We start from the raw sequence: 16,448 nt of genomic DNA, 5'->3' as shown, positions 1-16,448 counted from the left end.
GTCGAATTGCTAAGACCGTAAGAACGCACTAACCCAATCCATATTATGCACTATTCCATTTTGGTCCCAAATAGGTCCTACAATAGGGGGCCGTTCAAGTATTATGTAGGCACTATAAGCGAGCGGAGGGGGCTTTGCTTTGCTTATTTTTTATGGCATGGGGGGCGGGAGTCCAGATGGCGATTACGTCAGCAGTAGTTATTTACTTTTTTAAACACACATTGTCTGTTTGAAAATAAAACGCATTTTGGGGATTCCCACAAATAATGTTTAAGTTCAGGTTCTAGCTTAGACTCGAATAGGGGAACTACCACGCGCTGTTCACTTGTCTAAATAAGTTGGGCCGTGCGAAGAAGATCTTTCTGATTTCCCAGACATTGAATGGTATAAAAAACATATGCGTGAAAGCCAATACTTGCTTCAAATTGTAAAATGTAGAAACATAGAATGCTATCGTCCAAGAAGTGGCCTATTTATATCACTATTACACAACAGGTTTGTTCCACCACCAGTAAAAGTAAGTTGATGGCTTGGTTTTGGATGATGAAGGGTAATTTCTCAATCTTCCAGCTATCAAGTCGAACATGCAGAACGTGTGGTCTTTATCATGCTTTCGTCAGGTCACTAAATCGTCATATCGGGTGACACGGACTGAAAACTGTTGATTGGAAATAATATGTAGATGAAAATTTGTTCCTAATAATATGTAGATTGAAAATTTGTTCCTAATATTACTCAAGATTATAATATTTGACCTTACTCTTTGTTGAATACCGTGTCAAAAAAGTTTGTTAAGATCCTCTATCCTAAGTCTATTTTCTCATTTCTATAATTATAACTGCTGCTCATGAATCGATAAAAAACAGAATACATTTAAAGAAAAATGCATATAACAATGGTTACATGAGTATGGGAGGGGGCTTAAGAGCTTTGCTTACTTTTGCTAAGAAGGGATATGGGGGAGGGTTAATAATTGTAATAAATATGCTTACGTCATATATGAACGGTCCCATAGGACTATAACGGAGTAAAATGAATTAGTGCTAACGCATAATATGGTCGTGATTTCATTAGGCGTACCTAATGATATCTATGGCAGCGATTTCTGGTATTGCAGTATGACTATGAGTTAGGTGGTCGGTGTGGAAAAAGAACTAGGGAATAGGAAAGATACATTTTTTATGTTCTGGTTATGAGTATTGGCGATATGGTTGGATAGAAAAAACGATTTTCCTGACAGAGAATAATTTAACTCATATATTGTTCAGATGGTTTCGTTACAATTCCTGGTATTGATTTATATATAAATGAAAAAATTTGACACGTGTCTACCTACATTTAATAACCTATAAACCTGAAATATTTTTTCTGTACTCAAAAAATCCCATCCATAATGAAATGTTTTATGATTGCAGGTACGGTAAAACGTATGGTAATGACTCAAGAGATGCCAAGCGATGGCTTCGAGGTGATTTTTCGACATAACCTGCATAACCTGTTTTCAGAGAAGTCTATCATTTGAGCATTGGAATGTTTGGAATCATAAATAAAAATTTTCTCAAAATCTTGCAAGTATCTCTGCAGCCTTCTGTAAAGTATCTTCTTTCTAAAAAAGAAAATGATTAAGAATCAAAATTGTACATTTAAATGAAGCCAACCTTGTAAAAACAAAACCTAGCAAACTGTTCATTCTTTTTCTTGTTTTGATCAGTGAAGAACACACTAGTGGGAATGCCTTGTAGTTGATGGTTTTTGATCAACCATTTGGTGACTCTCAAATCCATGAAGTCGTCAGTTTCGCAAAATGAATCTACGTGGTATGTTGAAATGTGATTATTTCAAAAATTTACTTTCGTAAATCGTTACCTAATTTTGAGATGTCTGCCATAACATAAAAACCTCCATCCGGTAAAATAGGTTTCATTCCAGCCTCGGATAATTTCTGCATTATAAAATTTCGTTTTTCAGTTAATTGTCTTTCCAAGGTAACAAAATGTGAATCATTTTGTCCTAGTCTGGCATCTTCTCTCTCCAAAAGTATTGCAAAAGCTTCCTAAAATGAAATGTTAAAGAAGTGGTCTGTCAAATCATAAATTTTGAATTAGTCTGAATTACAGCAGCAGGGGCTCTTAGGGATCAATTCATGTCTCCTAGAGCAATTGCGAATCAGTGTTTTGAAGAACATGGAAGGGTTGTTGGAACCAATACATTTTTAGTAAGTGAAAAATTAAATTCGACAAAACATTCTCTATATTACAACCTTTGGAATAGTAATGAATATTACTAGAGTTTTTCCCAGCACCAAACCGTTATTTTGACACCTCGACATGTGTGTCGGTCACCAAGCGAACATCTTCAAGGTGTTGAGGTGAATATCCCCCCTTTTATTTTTTGAACGGGTCAACTCAAAAAATTGAAATCTGGTGTAATGAAATGGATGTATGAATACTTTATTTTGAATTGAAATTGACAGATGAAACTTTCAAGATGGCGACTGGGCGCCATCGGGGCGCTTCTGACAAATGTTTCACAAAATAACTTAACAAACCTTATCGGGTTGTTGGAATTGCCATATGGTAGATAAAAAGGAATATTTCTAGAAATATCGATATTATTGTGTTTGTCTTTAGGAAATTAGTAAATGTTCCGCCATTTTGTAGTAGGTGAAGATATTGACGTCATATTCTAGGGTTGTGAAGTATTCGTCAGGAGCTTCAAAATGATGTGTCCCTAACCCCCTTTCCATTTAATTTTTTTCCCAGATGGCGCCCAGTCGCCATCTTGAAAGTTTCATCTATCAATTTCACTTGAAAATAAAGTATTCATGCATTAATTTCATTATCCCAAATTTCAATTTTTGAGTTGACCTGTTGAAAAAATAAAAGGGGGGGCCGTTCTCTCTGTTGAATAATTCTCAGATTCAATTTCATATATTATTACAAGTGCTTACCTGTAAAGGTGTGCTGGCATTGTAAATAGCTAACTTATGCAGGGTTTGAAGGTTTTTCATCAAATGAGTTGGGCCATATGCCCATCCAATCTGCCACCCTGTAGCGCAAAAAGATTTTTCGGCAGCTCCAATTGTAATCGTTCTTTCATACATGTCAGGAAGTGAGGCTGAAAATATTCAACAAGATTAAAAAATACGGTGACGCATAAAATGGATACTTTCAGGTGAGGCCGGAAGAAGGAACGCAGGAGTTATAATGTACTAAAACTGAATAAACCATTACATTCCTGCTGATATCTTCTGGAGAATGAAGTCAAAAATTGAATTGCTGAATAATTTTAAAGGAAATACTGTAAATAACATAATATCACGTTAGTAGTAATTTAATAAATAATTTTATTTTGTGTTTTTGACAAATTGGCGAATGACTTTCATAGAAATGCAATCAAAAGAATAGTGCATCAATATTTCTCTATAAACAAACTACCTACTCATGACAAGGTATTTAAAGGCATAAATGACACTCCGAGATTGTCAACTTTCAGAAGCACTTTTTTCAAGGACAAAACACAAACACTACAGAAAAATCCTTAAGGCGCTCTCAGAGCGGTGCCTGTGCAAAAGTAGTGATTCAAATTGGATTTGAATCGCTGGAGATTAAATCCATTGGAAAAAACCTTCTCAGGAAGTTTATTCCACATAAACGCAGTTCTCCAGATGAAAGAGTGTACTGAGTTGAACCTCAAAACGATGAGCAGCCACAGTCCGTCGCGTATTTCTGATATGTAACTGTTTTGGTGGAATCAAATGTTCTATGTCACTTGAACACCTCCCGTGAGAGTTTTTATAGAAGAGAGACAATTCTTCAACCTTTCTTCGATGTTCCAGGCTATCAAGGTTGCACGTGATGTTCGCGTCTCCAATCAAGCGGATGGCTATTTTCTGGATGGAGTCCAGCAACGTTAGGGTATGTATGGGGGCAGAGCTCCATACATGAGAACAATACTCCAAAGAAAGTCTGATCTGAGCTTTATAAAGCATCAAAAGTTGCTGAGGTGTGTACAGTTTTCTGGTTTCTGGAACAGTGTTCTAAGCTTTTGAGAAGCAGTTTTTGCAATTCCATGATTGTACCAAGACATATTGGTGTCCGTTTCAACCCCAACAAACTTATCGAAGCAGAAAGCGGAATTTTTTGTCATTATTATATCCGGTTTGAAGACATTTATTTCTTGGAGAAAACCGATGCCTGGGTTTTTGTGGCATTGAATTCAACCTGGTTACTTTCATCCCAGTTCGAAATCACTTCTAGATCATCATTAAGATATCCAACCTCCAGCTGCCGGTGGAGATGTGCCTCCGTAGTCGATGTCCTGAAATTCAAATGAAATGACGAGACACGTGTGCTGTCGTCAACAAAATAATTTATTGGATTCTTTGTTTTTTCCAATAAGTCGTTGATATACAATAAAAAGAGGGTTGGAAACAATATGGATCCCTGGGGAACACCAGCGTTGATGGTGAAACTATTCGAGAGATATCCATCGACGGCCACTTGCAGGGAACGTTCTTTCAGGAAGCAGAAATAATCCGACAGAGCATTGCATCGAAGTTTGGCCAAAAACATTGAATTTTAAATATCAAAAACAAGGAAAAAATAGCTTGCTTTTAGACAGGGATGAAAAAGTGTTATGAAGAAGTGAGTAATTAAAAAAAAATTAAAATCTACAGGAATGAAAATAGAAAGATTAATTTGGCAGACAAGACTTGGGTGAATGCCGGATATACCAAATAAAAAATTTGGGTTGATAATTCTTTCTTCCTCAAGACGAACATTCTTTTGATGGACTTTCAACAGCATTGAAAATCCACCAGGGAAATTTTAATCGTATTATATTATTCATATTTATTTACTTAGCAATATGTATATTTTACAATTTTGGTATATATTCGGCTGATTAAATAATACTTCAAAAATTATAGAAAGTACATTGTATCGGCACATTCAAAACATATAGGCTTTCCATTGGACGTTATTATTAAGAAGACTGTCATCTTGAGCTGGTTTATTTGTCTGGGTGTATACTACAGCATAAAAAATGCTAACCACATACTGATAGTTTGCCACATTGAAAGTGATGACGGATTTGTTCTAAGGGCGCTGTGGGTTTTCAAATCCAAAAAAATCAAAGATTATGCATGGATTTTTTTTAAAAGTGGTTTAAAAATGTTTCGCCAAAACTCAATAATAACGGTATTGTTGTATTAGACAATGCCTCGTATTATTCAAAGAAACTGGAAAAAATTTCAACTACAGCATTGAGGAAATCAGATATTCAAGACTGGCTGCGTTCTAAAAGTGTCCAATTCGAAGAAGCGTTTCTCAATGTGGAATTCTGAGAAAAAATATAATAAATATATTACTGATGGAATGGCTAAAGCTCAAAATAAAATTGTTTCAAGATTACTACCACATCACTGCGAACTCAATCCCATTGAGTTAATTTGAGCTGATATATAATACTACTTTTGAATTTGCTGACATTAAAAACATCTTCCATAATGCGAAAGCTACCATCATTTCTGAAAAGTGGAAAAATGTATTGATCACGTGCAGTAAAAAGTGGAGCCAAAATATGTGGAAATTAGACGATATTGTAGAGCGACAAATTTAATAATTTGTAATGAATGTGAATGATATTGACGTCTTATAACGAATAGAATGGCAACAGTAAATAAAATAATTTTTACTCAATATAAATATTTGTTATTATATTATTCATTTTCTAAGACTATATTATCAATTTTCAACCCGAAAGGAATTAATTAAACCATAACGACTAATAAACACTTTTACCGTTCAAAGACAATCTACCAACCGCACTTAGCGGTATTTACAACAACATATTGAAGAAAATCCTGACAAACATGTTAATTTTTATTTTTAATTTTGCACCATCAGAATAATTATACAGGGTGTTTATTGAACATGGGACTATTCTTTGGACTAGTCTAAGAACATTTTGTCCCTTGATGATTTTTGATAGGTTGCTTTATTTTGAAGATACTTACAGGGCGAAAAAAATTTCGACAATAAAAATTTATTACCAAAATGTACATGTAATGTTTCTTAATCTACAAGAATTGTTGGAAAGGGCTACCCCCAAAGGAAATAATCCAGAGGGTTTGAGTCCGGTGATCGAGCAGGCCACAAGTGAGGTCCACCTCGACCAATCCAGCGATCTCCGTATGTTACTATTGAAAACTCTCGAGCCAATATGCTAAAATGCCTGGTGCACCATCGTGCATAAAACACATTGCATTTCTTGTAACATCCTCCTTGTACATCCTCCAGAAAGTGAGGTAGCGTTTGTTCGTTCGAAAAAGTTGCGGTATACCTCGCCGGTAAGTCTTCCTGGCAGAAATACCGGTCCAAATAGGAAGTCACCTACTATTCCCACCTGAACGTTTAACGAAAACTGATGTTGAAAGCGATCTTCAAGCATCTCATATGGATTTTATTCAGCCCAAACATGGTTATTGTGAAAATTTCTGGAAGAAAATCTGCAGGAAGAAGTGCCTAAACTCGTTGTATGTGGTATGGGTACAACAAATAGTCTTACGTTACTCACATTTAAAGTATTTGCAATTTTTCGATGTAGAGGTAGGTACCTGGATCTTCTTCTATTATGGCCAGCACATTCTATTCTACCGTTCTTAGTGTCATTGGCCTTCCTGGTCCTCCATTTCGCTTCAATACTCCTGTTTTACAAAGTCGATGATGTATACTTTGGAAGGTTTTTCTATTAGGCACATTACGATTAGGAAATCGTTTATTGTACAACCGCCTAGCCTCCAGTCTTAACTTATGGCGCATTTATGGGAATACTAAATAGAATTATTGTACAGTCGACATGAACGTTAGTGGGAGGAGTTTCATTTGATTATTGTTTCCTATTCTGGTATTAAGAAAAACTGATCATCAACAGAAATCCAGAATTAAGGAGGCATTGTCATTGCTGCCAACCACCGTTGAAGATGCTCATCTTAGTTATGGGCGAAACATTCGGAATTGATCTCTCCATTGGACCGCAGCTACCAAGCCCGGATAACCAAAGTGAGAATTTCACTAAAGGCCGTGAAAGTTTAAAATTTCAGTTCCAAATTTAACAGCTTAGAAATGATAATAGCACAACCAGTTGTTGTGTTTGGTACAGAACCAAATCAAGAAATGAATCTGCGATAAAAATAAATATTACGGGGAAAATATACCTTGAAACAAACATGAAAACACCTTAATAAACGACCCGTCTGAGAAAAAAATTGAAGAACGGTTTCAACAGAACTGACCATTCTATTCACACGTTGGAGATACCGATTTTTCTGTCAGTAGGAGAAAAAACAATATATCGTCTAATGATATTTTTGTATTGTAGTTATAGTTATGTAGTGGGATTGGATTAAAAAAATATTTGTGTAACATATTTCTACTGATGAATTTTAAAAAATGAGCAATATTTGTAAGTAGCAATACAACATATTAGTTTAGTTTTTCTTACCAATTCTTAAATGTTGGTTAGGTTTATACACCATCCACTCATAAACTTCATCGGATATGCAAGTGACATTCCATTTCTTGCATAGTTCAGCAATTATTGTCAGTTCAGAAAAATTGAATACTTTTCCTAGAGGGTTGTTTGGAGTATTCAATATAATTACTTTTGTTTTAGCGGAAAATAGGCCTTCTAATTCTTTCGCATCCAAAATAAAATCTGCTGATGACTCAAGTTTATCTTTCCTTGGATCCTGCATGAAAATCAAACAAGACTTAATTGATTATTGCAGAAAAGTGCAAACTGAAGGTAGAATAAGAATCTTTGGCGTGCAATAAGTTCAATACAAGCACTGTTCCCAAACGTCAGAACTACAACACATTCCACGACGCGTGTTTTGCCAATCAATTCAGAGTCTTTAGGAGATGAAGTGGTATGTTACTTCCTTTTTGGAAATGTGCAAAAATTTATAAAATATCACAATTCACTCCACAAATTTAACGATTGACTCTATCGAAACACCAAGAAAAGCTATACTAGAAGACATTAATCAGAATTAGAACTCTTTTTGTTCGGTTGGATTCAGCTATTATTTGTAACGTTAATTTAGTAATATACTAAGACTATGAAAATCATTAACTTTTAATAATCAGATGATAGCATGATCATTATTCACGTTGGCATTAATATTTTACCAGAAAGGTTGCTTTCGAAACGGTTCGAAATACAGATCAATAACAAACCTTGAGATATAAAAGATACAGTTCAAGTAAACGATATAGTGCGACCTACCTTCCAACAGCTCCCCTTTGATAATATAGTTAGGGAGCTAACTACTAAATTCGTTATTCGGTAATCATTTTTGATTACTTTTGATTGAGCATTCGAGCATTAATCTCTCAAAAAAGAATAATACGTATGTTGTATGGTCTTCGACACACAGATTCCTGTAGACCCATTTTTAGGGAAAAAAATTTTTAACACTACCATCTATATACATTTATAATTGTCTACTTTCTATAAAAAAGAAGGAGTCTGAGTTTGAAACCAATTCAAAGTGTCACAGTTACCCAACAAGAAATGGAAATCTAATTAAACTGCAGCAACATCGTACTAGATTGTTTCAAAAATCACCCTTTCTAGCAGCTTCCAAGTTATTCAATTGTCTACCTTCAAATATAAAGAGTATCCCATTAATATCTACTTTTAAACTCAAAGTTAAAGAATACCTTTTAGAGTGATGTTTTATTATATCAATGAGTATTTTGAGTATACTTCCAAATGATTGTAATCAATGTAGTGTACTCTATGTAACACATCTACATGTTTTTTTTTACTTGACGTTTCCTATATCATTGTTAAATGATCATTTGAAAGGAATAATACATTATTATTATCATTATTATTATTATTATTATGTATAATATATAATATATACTAATTATCTCGATTCAAAAACACCTCACCAACTTTTTTGGAAAGCTGCTGACCATTTCTCTTTCATATTCCTATTACTATCGTCATTTAAATCAATAATGAATTTATTTCCACCATTAATATGGAAGTGTCCAATCTTCATAGTCTCTTTCAACTAAAATTACACATTTTAAAAACTTTTCTGCCAGTCTTCTTCGGTAATATTAGATACTTCTTCTTTAATTATCTCTATCACCTTCTTATCAAATTTTGGAAAGTTATTTTTACGCCTGATGCTTTCTTTCAATTTTCCCCAAATCAACTCGATGTGATTGAAAACAAAAAAAAAGGGGAAAGTCGCAGTATGGTGTATTCATACTTTTCAGTAATACTCTCAAGGGCATACACTTTTTCAAATGTTTTTGTCTGTAAAACTTAAAGTACTTGGTTTTTGGTATAGTAATCTTCAATATACAGATTGTTATCCATTATAAGGCCAAACCATTCCTCTAAAATATTCCCTTTCATGTTCTTATGTTAGTCAACATTGCAGTCCTCAAGTTTTTTCCACATAATTTCAATCGAACCACATTATCGAACCATCAGTCCATCCTTTCGTAACACTGTCGTGAGTGTCATACCAAGTTTCGTCCAAATAGAAAATTTTCCGTTGTTCTTGTCTATATTCAGTTATTTGTTCTAAGAAGGTATTTGTTACGCAATTCCAATATTCTTCTGCCTTACATAACCGATTGGCGTTTGTTTATTGATATAAATCTAAACTCTAGTTTCTATATCCAATTCTGTAGAGTTTTATCACAGCAGCTCACGTTATGACCGGAAGTATTCAATTTCTTCCTTATGATTTCATTTGTAGAAATCTCATTGCTTTTGTAACAGATTGTTTTTTTCAATGATTTTATTAGATGAACATCTAAAGGTTTTGGTAATCCTGTATCACATCGCGTCTTACGTTCATAAGGTTTGTTTTTGACTATTTTACGTACTGTTGAGAAAGGAATTTCGGTCAAATCTGATGTTGATGTAATAGTTTGTTTTCCTCGAAACCAAACTTGAGATATAGATTCTTATACATTGAAACATACTCTTTGTGTTTCAATATTCAAATGCACCGAATCTTAATCACTGGTATCTCTTTTTCGCATTGTTCACCATCGCTATCGAAATCACTACACTGGAAAATGTCTGCGTTGTTATCACACTCCTTATTATTTTTAGTACTTGTCCATGAACGCCACATTTTAAACAGATAACAAAAATTTTAAATAATTATAATTGCACCAATATGGAATTTTAACACTCAAATCGCTATCAGTTCCTGAACTGAACACGACGGCGATAACCATCACCGCATTCTCCGAGTTCTATTCGTCACCGTAACATGACTTCAAATTTGATTGTATGACTCTTCAACCAATCATAAAACTCGGTTATTAAAAATTATCTGCTAAGTCTGCAGTCCACGTGGACTAGTTCGCTGCCGGTTTTTTGGCCTTTGAGAGTGTCGCCAACTTAAGAGTGCACAATATCGTTTACTTGAACTATACCTTTCTCATTTTTCATGATCGTAAAAATATTTGAAAACAATTATAGCTTTCATTAACTTTGTCTCATGTCAGTCTTGCCAACCATATCAAGAATAAATTATTTCTAAAACTAAATTAGATTTCTAGTCTGTCTGGATGTTCCGAAGCTTCTTCAAGAGCTTGATAAAAATCAATTATGAGACGGTAGCCGATTGGGTTGGAGGGAATGGTTTATTCCACTTAGCCAACCGACCACTGTGAGAGCCGGTGGTTCAAGCCTAGAGGTCGGACGATCCGTGCTGGTAATCGCACGTTAGTCCTCAGTTCGCACAAGTTTCTACTTTTGAGAGTTGTCGTTTGTAGGGTAGAGACAGCTGGTTAATGGAAAATAGATTTTAACAAATTTTTTATATAAATTTCCTACCATCAAACTATTAGTAACCATAATTTCTCAAATACAATTTCATAGTCTATAAAACGGAGGAATAGTGCATGCTGATTAATATGAAATAAGTAACTTGTGAAGAAATGGATCCGATATAGATTATTGTGGAATGCTACAAAATAGACACGATTTGGTGTTGCTTTATTCTGAAGAAACATTACATGCTTATAATAGAGAACTATACAATGTTAACATACTTACTGGTTTCAAGCAAATAAATTTTGGTATTCCCCCTGCCAATCGTATTAGAGAAGTATAAACGGTGAAGTATGGTTCTATCAAAATAACTTCGTCTCCTTCACCAACGAGGCTCATTACTGAACAAAACAGTGCTTCGCTTGATCCAGAGGTGATCAAAACTTCATTTTCTGGGTCGATGTTTCTGTCTATGAGTCTCGAATATAATTGTGCAAAAGCTTTGGTGAGACGAGGATGGCCCTAAAATATTAAACGAGCTAAAGAAAATGTCATTTTCGTTATATTCACGAAAATTGAAAAGTTTAAGTAATTTGTCAGTGGAAATTAATTTAATTGGATGCAGGGCCGTCGCCATGGGGGAGGGAATGGGGGAGCCTCCCCCCTGTTTTTTCGACTTGGGAAAAAGTTGAGAAAAGTTGGGAAATTTTGGACTATGAAGATATAAAAAAATAATAGTAAAAAAATGAATAAAAATGTAAAAAAATAAAAATGAGAGAAAAGAAAAGGAGAGGTAATAGGAAAAGGGAAAGAACCAGGAGAAGGTTGGGATTTTCCAACATGCATAACTTGAAGAGAATTCTGAGTTGTTTGAAATCTTCAAAAAAGTTTAATTTCTCCCAAGTAAGAGAACAGTTCTGAAGAGTCTACAAATTTTGACGTGGCAATTTTACAAAATTACATAAATTACATAAAAATACATTTATATATAAAAGAAAAAGGGTTTGCCAAAGGCTATCTTCCACCCCTAACAAAAATTATACAGTGAGTGTAAGAAAATAATAATGAAAATACTTGTTTACTATCATAACAATGATAGAGAAGAGAAAAAAATAATACATCATATAGTTGATAATAACTCTTAATATTCTTAACATTATTTTGGTCAATTTAACAATTTCATTACACTACCATACATTAAATTTTAAATTGTTTAAATTAGCACTGAGCAGTAAGCATCTGTGATTTTATTTCTTTCTCAAATTGATGAACATCGTGATTTAAAAGGGGTAAAATTTCATTCAGATAAGAAGGGGTTATATATGAAAAACATCCTTCAAATTTGGAAGTACGGTGCCTAGGCATGTTGAATGAGTTAATTTCAAATTGACCATATGTATGTCAGAATGCTTGCTTGATAAACTGAATAAATACCTAGGTGTTTTAGTTTGAAGCAACTTAGACAAAAACATTTTTATAAAATATTTGACTCTGTACCTCACATTCAGCTCCTTCATTTTTAACAAAAACGGTGTGACATGTTCACCACTCTCTACCCAGTCAATGTCTGCGTTATCGAGAGTGAGCCTGAACTTACACTGAGTTTCTACTATTTGTCTTTGAGACCCTATGCATAAGGCCAAAGTTTTATTTGGAAAGATTTTCAGTCCATGATTCTCCGAGTATAAGAATGTTTTGTGTAAATCTGTGTTTATATTGGCCACGCAACTTTCTGTATCGGTGTTATGAGAAGACAAATGTATATCATCTGCGTATAGATGTACTTGACAATGTGATAAGAAAGTTTCTGGCAATTTGCTACCAATTTAGACGTTGCTCGGTAGGAGCCAAGAGCTTCCAACGCCGTTTGACTGTCCGAGAATATTTTTGTATATGAGGTTGGATTCTTCCAATCTCTTCGCGCATTATTCAATAGCGTGAACTTCCGCTTGAAATGCAGTCACATAGGTTCCTAGGCAGGATGATATCTCTGTCCTGGGTCTGCGACCGGGAGGATCCAGTCCTCTCCACTCGAGAACAGTACTTTATAAGGCAGTTTGTAGTTGACAGTTGGAGGCATAAAGTCGGAGGTCATTTCCAGTCAACCACCAGGCTGTTGCCAGACAAGCATGTCTCTGTAAACGAGAGAGCTTTGCCTGAGAAGTTTTCTGTAAAGCCTTCGGCCACCAGGCAATTGCACCATAAGTGATCATTGGTCTGACAATCATCACATAAATCCAATGGATTTGTTTTGGACCTAAACCATAAGTTTTACTACAAATCCTTCGACATGTCCATAGGGACAGTCTAGCTTTGTATAAAACTATTTCCAAGTGAGCGTTCCAGGTGAGTTTTTTATCAAGGACAATGCCAAGATATTTCACCTCCGTTCCAAATGGAATGACCTCACCATTGAAAAAAAGTGGCGTTAAATCGTCCAATTGTCTCCTCCTGGTGAAGGAGATTATCACAGTTATGCTGGGGTTGACAGACATCTGCTCCCTCAGGCACCAACTGTGAACAACGTCCATCGTGCTTTGGAGGATATTACAAGCTACCCTTCCCGACGTGGACCTTGCCAAGATGACAAGGTCATCTGCATAAGCTTGCAGATCTACTTTTCTTCTGTCAAGGGCATCAAGTAGACTATCCATCAAGAGCGACCACAGAAGGGGCTAGCCCACCTTGAGGCCAGCCTCTGGTGACCATGAACGTAATGGCCTCGCCTTGAAGAGTCGAAGTTTCAGTTCTGTTCATCAGCATGGCATGATCCAGCCAGTTATGGTTGATTCTATATCCGTAGATGATTGTGTTAGTTTTTGCATTTTTTTTTGGCTACCTATCAACAAACAACTTAAAACTAGTCATACTCACCTTCGGGTTGGTGTACTGATGTACAGACGTTTCGGAAGACACAACTTGTGCTAGAGTATCTCTTATGTACTTCGTAGGTGGAAAGTCAGGAGCACCAAGTCCAAGATCTACAGGTTTATACTCTTGAGATAATTTAGCGTATTCTTTCCTACAAATGCCAATCGCTGTCTTTATTAACGCAATAGAACCAAAAACGTGTGTTAATTTTCCTGACACAACCTGTTATTGCAATGATCATAACATATCCATAACATTTTTTGTAAGGTGAAAACTGAACGAATCAAAACACTGTTAATAAATAACCAATAATTAATTACCTATATCTTAGTCACAGTCAGGAGAACCAAGTCCAAGATCTATAGGTTCATACTTTTGAGCTAATTGAACGTAGGTATTATTTTCTACAAATGTCAATTTGTATAAACAAATTGTGTATTTCTTGGGGAGTAAGTAGTTAATCAATAATCAATTCTCAAAAAAAGTATATACAAGTATGACGACTCCTCCACTGAAAATTTGGAAGCAGAGGTTACTATAGAGACGAAGGGATTCATAGCATAATAATGACGTCTTTGTTGAAAGAGTTACCCTTTGAAATTCAATTTGATGAATCTGAACGATTTTCGTTTTCTTACGATTTAAACAAAAGGTGGGTGGGGAAGTGGTATCTATCGTCCACAAACAAGGTAAGTACTTCAGATATATCAAGTTTTGCCATATCGTTAATATATAGCAAGAATAAAATTGGGCCTAGGACTGACCCCTGAGGGAGCATACAATTTTTCCACTACCAGAAGTGTTGTTGCACAATGTTATTTTTTGACTTCTACCAGTAAGATAAGATCTGAACCATTCTAAGGCTGTTGTCTATGATTGCGTTTCTTATAATGAAAACGCCCAACAAAGATTCACAAGTTAAAAGATAAACAATTGAGAAATGATAAAGGTATAAATAACAGAAACTTACCAAACATCCTCATCGTCTATATCATTCAAACGTAGGCTTAGTGACATTATTTCACTAGTCTTCACCTGTCTTAGTAAGTACACTATATATTTTTTCAACAGTCGCTTATGCAGAAGTTAAAATTGCAACAAATCCAATAAGCTACTCACAGTTTCAAGCGTTCCAGAATCAGAGTTGGACTATAGTGATATTTAAGTGTTGAACTAAATCAAAAGTACTTAATTATCTAAGATTGTGATCTTCACTTGTGTGTTTATTTTACATTTATCGTATTTACTATTTTGGTAGACAAACACAATCGAAGTTTATGTAAAGGTTAATGATCCATATCGTGATGTAGAAGTAGAAAACCAACAAACTTTTTGCAAAAACTAATCTCTTTTAAAAAATATCCCTTTTTCAATTCATTCCTACTATATAACTCAATCTATGTGATGAATTCGGCTGATACTTGATGAAAATTGAATATCTCACAATAAAGTGTTTCTTGAATAACTTAAACTATTGGGAAAAATTGTATGAATTTATATATGGTGTTTAGTTTCAAAAAAATATAGCTCAAAATATCCGACACGTACACACTTATACCTTTGTCTCACATCATTAAGATGATTGCAAAATAAAATTGAAACATTTCATTGTAGCTGTGGTGAGCTGACTCGTAGAAAATTCAATTAACTCAAAAAATAATAATAATAATGAATATTACCACCAAAGTGTCGGAAACGATCAATTGCGCTAATAAATTTACCAAAAAAAAAACGTAGCTCATAAACTTATAATGAGCTTTTCTGGAGAGCTTTTCGAGGACAGGCTGCATGGGCTTCATTGAATTTCTCAAGGGTGATTACTGATGAATCCCTCAACTAGGTTACCAAAAGTTGTTAGAGGTAGTAACTACAACACCAACATGCCGGTTCTATGGTATTCTTCTAATTTCTTATCTATTGATTGGTGAGTGTATGTGAAAGATAATGCGGAAATAAATCTGGTCAGCTGTAACTTTTCTTCGCATGAACCACTGTGATGTTCTAGTTTGTAAAGGTCCATTTCCTGGATATAATTTGAATTAATCACTCCTTGGCTTAATTCATATGATCCACTTTCCGCAGCTAGAGTTTATTCAGGTGTCCTCTAAACAGATAATGTTCACTGAGTAGTCCTCTGCGATAATCCTGAGCAAATTTCTGCACTGCTGAAGCAGTTCTTTTTTCAGGCGGCCCATTTATGAAAGTTGTCCCTGATCTTGCACCCTCTTGAGTGTCCTTGGACCCAATATATATTTATTCCGGTTCAATTACTTCAGTTCTTCTCAGCATTCTTGAATCAGTCTCTTGGAAGACGCATGTCTACTGACGAGGCGGGTAGTGGTATTTCTCCCCACACAGTGTATCCCAGCTCCCGTCCGATATTTGCTTTTCAACCCGTCTAACCATCAGGTGTTTTTGGTAAATATGTTCTTTCGATGATGTTTCAACATCCTGTACTCACGGTTTGTGACTAAAAGAGTGAAACTTCGATGTCATGTGATCAGTGAACATGTTAATCTTCGTTCCTCCACATATTCCGAAATTTTGATCCTACCATCAAATTCCTTATATTTTTTTCCCACTATATTTCATAATTTACTTATGACAATTCGTTTTAAATTTGTTTTTTAAATTTATAACAATTAATACATACGGAGTTGGTTTATGGAACGGAGATAGTCAATTTTCCTGTTTAACAGTCACATTTCAAGAATTTCAAAAAAATCAGCGAAATGAAGCTTAATACATATGTC

At 34.9% G+C, this 16,448-nt stretch overlaps 2 protein-coding genes across 2 annotated transcripts in view; one reads left to right on the top strand and one right to left on the bottom strand.

The window, feature by feature from the left end:
- LOC111502656 (CIMIP2 protein CG18335) overlaps positions 1-1,564 on the top strand; it is a 28,975-nt gene extending 27,411 nt beyond the window's left edge. The window contains exon 7 of the mRNA XM_074169668.1: positions 1,416-1,564. Within this exon, the coding sequence (XP_074025769.1) occupies positions 1,416-1,485 (70 nt within the window). The 3' untranslated portion in view covers positions 1,486-1,564. The remainder of the gene's footprint in view (positions 1-1,415) is intronic.
- Positions 1,243-14,861, bottom strand: LOC111502650 (kynurenine aminotransferase). The gene is made up of 8 exons (XM_074169666.1): positions 14,666-14,861; positions 13,699-13,846; positions 11,110-11,346; positions 7,507-7,753; positions 2,951-3,117; positions 1,867-2,053; positions 1,659-1,810; positions 1,243-1,606 (listed from the first exon to the last, which is right to left on the bottom strand). Exons 1-8 carry the CDS (start codon positions 14,710-14,712, stop codon positions 1,559-1,561), a joined length of 1,233 nt encoding a protein of 410 aa, XP_074025767.1. The 5' UTR covers positions 14,713-14,861; the 3' UTR covers positions 1,243-1,558.
- Positions 14,862-16,448: the final 1,587 nt, after the last annotated feature.

Source organism: Leptinotarsa decemlineata, unplaced genomic scaffold (genome assembly GCF_025532065.1).
Source record: "Leptinotarsa decemlineata unplaced genomic scaffold, Ldec_3_MD MMD2_P_RNA_scaffold_5, whole genome shotgun sequence".
Lineage (NCBI taxonomy): Eukaryota > Metazoa > Arthropoda > Insecta > Coleoptera > Chrysomelidae > Leptinotarsa > Leptinotarsa decemlineata.
The sequence above is the reverse complement of the archived record's forward strand: the minus strand, read 5'-3'. Positions and strand labels throughout refer to the sequence as shown.